The sequence below is a fragment of the Camelina sativa genome, chromosome 3 (genome assembly GCF_000633955.1).
Source record: "Camelina sativa cultivar DH55 chromosome 3, Cs, whole genome shotgun sequence".
NCBI classification, from domain to species: Eukaryota; Viridiplantae; Streptophyta; class Magnoliopsida; order Brassicales; family Brassicaceae; genus Camelina; species Camelina sativa.
Window position 1 is genome coordinate 6,059,883 of NC_025687.1, and position 6,000 is coordinate 6,065,882.

Consider the following 6,000-nt stretch of genomic DNA (forward strand, 5'->3'; position numbering starts at 1 on the left):
ACTATATCTTTGAATGGTTGTACAGTATGCTACAGAGCATACTAAAATTGGACTAGTCTGCAGTTAATTTACCATTCACCATTGCATACAAGTATGTATTGTTGCATACTAAAAATCTTCATACTAATATGCATTTGAGTGTACAGCTCCATACCATTGTAAATTCACTATTGATCTGCATTTTTATCCTGCTCCTCAAAAGCTCTATACTAATATAAACTTCATACTAATCTGTTCCATACCACAGTTCAATGTTTTGCATACAAAAAAATTGGTATGCATTGTCCGGTTTACCCCATATTTTACAATCATCCAAAGCCTATATATACTTATATCATGACTAAACAAAACTATCTGAATTAGCATCATTTAAATGTTTATCAAATCTAATATTTTTGTTTAACTTACTATGCTTATATCGTGGCTAACAAACTATTTAATTATATATATGTTTGAATCATATCATTGAAGATTGAAGAATAACTATCAGATTTGGAGTGGGGAAAAAAAAAGTAAAAGAGACACCACATTAAGACTCCGTAGAATATGAACATGGTAATCAAATCTAATATCTTGTTATTATATTTATTTTTAAAGATATAGTTATTATCGTTACAGTAATAAAATAATGATTTCATCATATAAGCATCAAAAACAAAACTCAGGGGGGGATGAACTTCACTACAATGGTGTCAATATCTCACGTGGACCCTTTTTTATCCCAATCCTGACCCACACATTTGGTCCCACTTCCCCATGCACACTGCCCACAACATATTCATTTCCTTATTTGTTTCCTTTTACTTTTTTAATTTATTTTTCTTTTACATAAAGAAATAACGTATAAGCATTCCAAAATATTATTGTTTCGTGAGTTTTCTACAAGTAAACAGTTCATGAAATTGACCTTATATAGTAACCTAAATTAAATGCGTATTCCTTATATTTTCATTTCAAATATACTTATATGTTTCGACGAAGCTTCCCTTTAGGTTTTTCTTGAGTTGACCCATACACACCATCATACAAACCCATATTACTTCCCATACACCTACCCATATACTATAATTACTCCCCTGAAACACGCATCTCCAAATACACACACACACATATTTTTATTTATTTTGTTATTACCAAATAAAAAGTGAAAAATAAAATAATATCATTAGAAGTGACACTTGCTGTTTCTTATTTCCCTCCCCAGTACTCTCTCCTTCTTTCTATATATATAAATATACAGACACACACGTTATACATATACACAACAACACATCACAAACACAACACAACACAACACAAACACATTTCTGATTTCTCCATTGTTCTCACTTCTCAAAACATTAACCAAAAAAAACAAAAAAAACTCAGATTAAATGGAAGTGAGCAGCGTAGACGAGAGTACTACGAGTACAGGTTCAATCTGTGAAACCCCGGCGATATCTCCGGCGAAAAAGTCGTCGGTAGGTAATAATAATTTATACAGGATGGGAAGCGGATCAAGCGTGTTGTTAGATTCAGAGAACGGCGTCGAAGCTGAGTCTAGGAAGCTTCCGTCGTCAAAGTACAAGGGTGTGGTGCCGCAACCAAACGGAAGATGGGGAGCTCAGATTTACGAGAAACACCAGCGCGTGTGGCTCGGTACTTTCAACGAAGAAGACGAAGCAGCTCGTGCCTACGACGTGGCGGTCCACCGGTTCCGCGGCCGTGACGCCGTCACGAATTTCAAAGACGTGACGATGGACGAGGACGAGGTCGAGTTCTTGAATTCTCATTCGAAATCTGAGATCGTTGATATGTTGAGGAAACATACATACAACGAAGAGCTAGAGCAGAGCAAACGGCGCCGTAGCGGTAACGGAAACACGGTTAGGACGATGCTAACGTCGGGGTTGAGCAATGATGGTGTTTCGACGACGGAGTTTAGATCGGCGGAGCCACTGTTTGAGAAAGCGGTTACGCCAAGCGACGTTGGGAAGCTAAACCGTTTGGTTATACCTAAACACCACGCCGAGAAACATTTTCCGTTACCGTCAAGCAGCGTTTCCGTGAAAGGAGTGCTGTTGAACTTTGAGGATGTTAACGGGAAAGTGTGGAGGTTCCGTTACTCGTATTGGAACAGTAGTCAGAGTTATGTCTTGACCAAAGGTTGGAGCAGGTTCGTTAAGGAGAAGAACCTACGTGCTGGTGATGTGGTTAGTTTCAGTAGATCTAACGGTCAGGATCAACAGTTGTACATTGGGTGGAAGTCGAGATCCGGTTCGGAGTTAGAGGCGGGTCGGGTTTTGAGGTTGTTCGGAGTCAACATTTCACCGGCGGGAAGTTCGAGAAACGACGTCGTAGGGAACAAGAGAGTGAACGATACTGAGATGTTATCGTTGGTGTGTAGTAAGAAGCAACGCATCTTTCACACCTCGTAACAACTCTTCTTCCTCTTTTTTTTTTCTCTCTTTTCTTTTTGTTTTTCTTAATAAAAAAAAATTAGTTCAACTTTGGTATTTTTTTTTTCTTATTGCATCGATTTCTTCTTGTTTACCAAAGGTTCATGAGTTGTCTTTTTGTTGTATTGATGAACTGTAAATTTTATATATTTATAGGATTACAAAGAGTTACTTATTAAATGTCTCAAGAGTTTTATTAGCATGAGATGATGAGAATGTATTTACCAAATCTTACCTTGTTTCTTTCATTTTATGTTGTATGGGAACGAACGAGTGTTGGTTTATAATATATGAATGCATTAGCTACTATGAAGTATGAACACTGATATATATAACAAATGTTCTAACCATGAGTCGACTAGTAAGTAATTAAAAAAGTGCTGTTCTCTAATCTCTACTTGAGGCGTTCTTAGAACGTAATATTTCCAACAAATGTTCTTTTTGTTATTACTGCAAAACAAAACCAGTTTCCAGGGGTCTGCAGAAGTATATCGGTATATGTATAGACCATACTCCGATCCAGATAACAAAGAAAAAGATATTTTTATAATTGATGCACAGTAAATCTGGTAGGATCAATACGCAGACGTTTGTAAGATATTATTTTAAGCTTCAGAAATTCTTTGTTGTTAGAGATCCATGTCAAAATAGTTCTCTCATTAAAGATATCTGTTGATAAAGTACTGGTCAGTTACAAGTTACAACTATAGTTTCGAACAAAAATGAATGGATTAACATTTCAACTTTTTTATAAAAAAATGTTTCTTACAAAATGGTATATACGATATGAGTTAAAAGCTTAAACATAAATATGATGATGATAGTACACTTGTTGCATAACTAATATAGAATGTATGTACATAATGGAATATATTGACCACTGATATTATCAATGTTCCATTCATATGCACTTTTTTTTTCAATACAATTCGGTGGGCTAAAACATTATTCCATATTATAGCAAAAAAATCCTATTATACAATTAAAAATTCCCACGCAATTCTCTTATATGGTTTTGTCTAAAAGACACGATCCACTCGTAATTCAAGTTGCATTTGTACAGCAATACAGCAGTATCATTAGTGAAAAGGACTAGGCTAGAATCCCTTATAACCAACATCGTAATCTTTACTATTTCATCCTTAATTATTGCTTGTGATATTTTGTAAATCCGTTTATATATATATATATATATATATTAACCAAAAGTTAATCATAACTAATTTAATCGTTTATCTAAATACATAATTTCGTTTAATTACAAGAACCATACATAATTTGATAATTCTAATAAAATAGATGAAAACATAAAAAATGCCTTAAGAAAGAGGATATACAAACACATATATATATATATATATTGTCCTCACAAAAATATTTGTTTAGATGTTTTTCATGAGCCCTATATGGCCTAAAGTAGCCCATGTTTGATCGATCATATACGGGCCAAATGGGCTTAGTCCAGTAAATTGTATCGAATAAAAATATTTAAGAAACAATTATTTTTATTTATTTTAATATCATCAAGAAATATTAGAATTTATCGATCCGCTGCAAATTTTGATATTTTGGGTTTAACAGTGAAGTTGCGAAAATGGCGACTTCGGTATCTCTATCCAGTTTCTCGTCATCGGCGTCTTTGAAACTCTGTTCTTTCTTTACCGGCGACTACTTAACGCCGTCGAGATGCTTTATCGGAGCTCCGGTCACTTCCTCTTCTCTATCACTCTCCGGTTTGTCATTTTACTTGTCACTGTTGTTTCTTCGTTTGCTCTTTTTCTTTTTATTCAAAGCTTTCTGGGAACTATAGCTTCGTGTTTTATTGGAAGATAACAGAATTTTTTTGGTTGTCTCATTGGAAAAATTGAAACTTTCTCAGTTTGTTCCAATTTTGAATGGTGTATGAAGCTTATCTTCACTCATATCTTGCAGGTAATAATAATTCATATTCTCAGAGAAAGTTCTATGTTTCTGCCAAGAAAGTTTCTGGTTTGGAAGAAGCCATTAGAATCAGAAGGTATCAAGGAAAAAAAAATGCAATCTTGATTGGTTTCAAGATTTTTCATTTCTAGGTCATAGAGCTAACAGTACAATTATTTGATTTTACATTTTTTTTTTTTTGTGTAGAATGAGAGAGCTTGAAACCAAAACAAAAGTTAGGAGAAATCCACCTCTAAGACGTGGAAGAGTATCGCCTCGTCTTCTTGTACCTGATCACATTCCAAGGCCTCCATATGTTGAGTCTGGTGTGTTACCTGATATATCAAGTGAGTTTCAGATTCCTGGTCCTGAAGGCATTGCGAAAATGAGAGCTGCTTGTGAGCTTGCTGCTCGGGTTTTAAACTATGCTGGAACTTTGGTGAAAGTAAGTACGAATTTTTATGTTCCTTGTGGATGTCCTGTTTCTTCTATATTATGCATATATGTATATGGCCTGATTTTTTTTGTTTATATTGGTTCTGCAGCCATCTGTTACGACTAATGAAATCGACAAAGCTGTGCATGATATGATTATTGAAGCTGGTGCTTATCCTTCACCTCTTGGATATGGTGGATTTCCTAAAAGTGTGTGTACTTCAGTTAATGAGTGTATGTGTCATGGAATACCGGATTCTCGCCAGCTACAGGTCTTCAAGTGTGCTTTTTACTGCTTTAAGCCGAGTAGCTTTTGAAGGAATCCATATGTTTTATCACTAACAATTACCTCTTAATGCAGAGCGGGGATATCATAAACATCGATGTCACGGTTTACTTGGATGTAAGTTCATTTAGGCTTCTTTTGTTAAGCTGTAGACATTTTTACTTCCATTTTTGTTTGGTTTCTTACATACAAGTTGAAACATCATGTATGTAACACTTTTTGTGGGGTTTGAAACTTTAACAGGGTTACCATGGAGACACATCAAAAACTTTCTTCTGTGGAGAAATCGACGAAGGTTTCAAACGACTTGTGAAGGTAGTATTCTTTTTCTTCTTCATTGTGTTATCTCTTCAAGTCCACCATAGATGATTCTGTTTTAATATGCTTACTCTTTGTTGTTGGTTTATTGTTCTGTAAGGTTACGGAAGAATGCTTGGAGAAAGGTATTGCCGTTTGTAAAGATGGAGCAAGCTTTAAGAAAATCGGGAAAAGAATCAGGTAGCAACCAAAACTATTCTTGATTCAATATAAACATGCAGAAATGTATTAACAATGCTGCTAGACGACCAAACAATCTCACTGGTTTCAATTTCCAACAGTGAGCATGCAGAAAAGTACGGCTACAATGTTGTGGAGCGTTTTGTTGGGCATGGTGTTGGACCAGTATTCCACTCTGAACCCCTTATATATCATTACCGTAAGTAATCACTTCCATAGAAAAATCGCTTATGGTATTAGGAAAACGCCTCGGCTTTTATCTATAATGTAACCTGGAAACATCAATCAAAAATAATGCTTGACTGTACATATCTTTAATGACTCATTTTCTATCCAATTTGCAGGAAATGATGAGCCTGGAGTTATGGTAGAGGGCCAAACTTTTACCATTGGTTAGCCTTCTTATCTATTCAATGTCATGGC

The 6,000-nt window shown here is 35.3% G+C and overlaps 2 protein-coding genes across 3 annotated transcripts in view; both read left to right on the forward strand.

Annotated features, from left to right (window-relative positions):
• On the forward strand, positions 1,266-2,667 carry LOC104772214 (AP2/ERF and B3 domain-containing transcription factor RAV1-like). Its single transcript, XM_010496853.2, has one exon. The coding sequence runs from the start codon at positions 1,374-1,376 to the stop codon at positions 2,415-2,417; it is 1,044 nt and encodes a 347-aa protein (XP_010495155.1). The 5' UTR covers positions 1,266-1,373; the 3' UTR covers positions 2,418-2,667.
• The window catches only part of LOC104772224 (methionine aminopeptidase 1B, chloroplastic-like), a 9,442-nt gene continuing 7,413 nt past the window's right edge, over positions 3,972-6,000 (forward strand). Inside the window, exons 1-9 of one of the 2 annotated variants that reach the window (XM_010496864.2) lie at positions 3,972-4,171; positions 4,371-4,455; positions 4,566-4,803; positions 4,904-5,065; positions 5,155-5,196; positions 5,323-5,394; positions 5,498-5,577; positions 5,679-5,776; positions 5,922-5,969. In XM_010496864.2, coding sequence (XP_010495166.1) covers positions 4,033-4,171; positions 4,371-4,455; positions 4,566-4,803; positions 4,904-5,065; positions 5,155-5,196; positions 5,323-5,394; positions 5,498-5,577; positions 5,679-5,776; positions 5,922-5,969 — 964 coding nt within the window. In that variant the 5' untranslated portion in view covers positions 3,972-4,032. The remainder of the gene's footprint in view (positions 4,172-4,370; positions 4,456-4,565; positions 4,804-4,903; positions 5,066-5,154; positions 5,197-5,322; positions 5,395-5,497; positions 5,578-5,678; positions 5,777-5,921; positions 5,970-6,000) is intronic. The other variant, XM_010496870.2, reaches the window with a different exon arrangement.

Coding starts and splice junctions, on each gene's coding strand:
- LOC104772214 (XM_010496853.2), top strand. CDS start 1,374: ATGGAAGTGAGCAGCGTAGACGAGAGTACTACGAGTACAGGTTCAATC.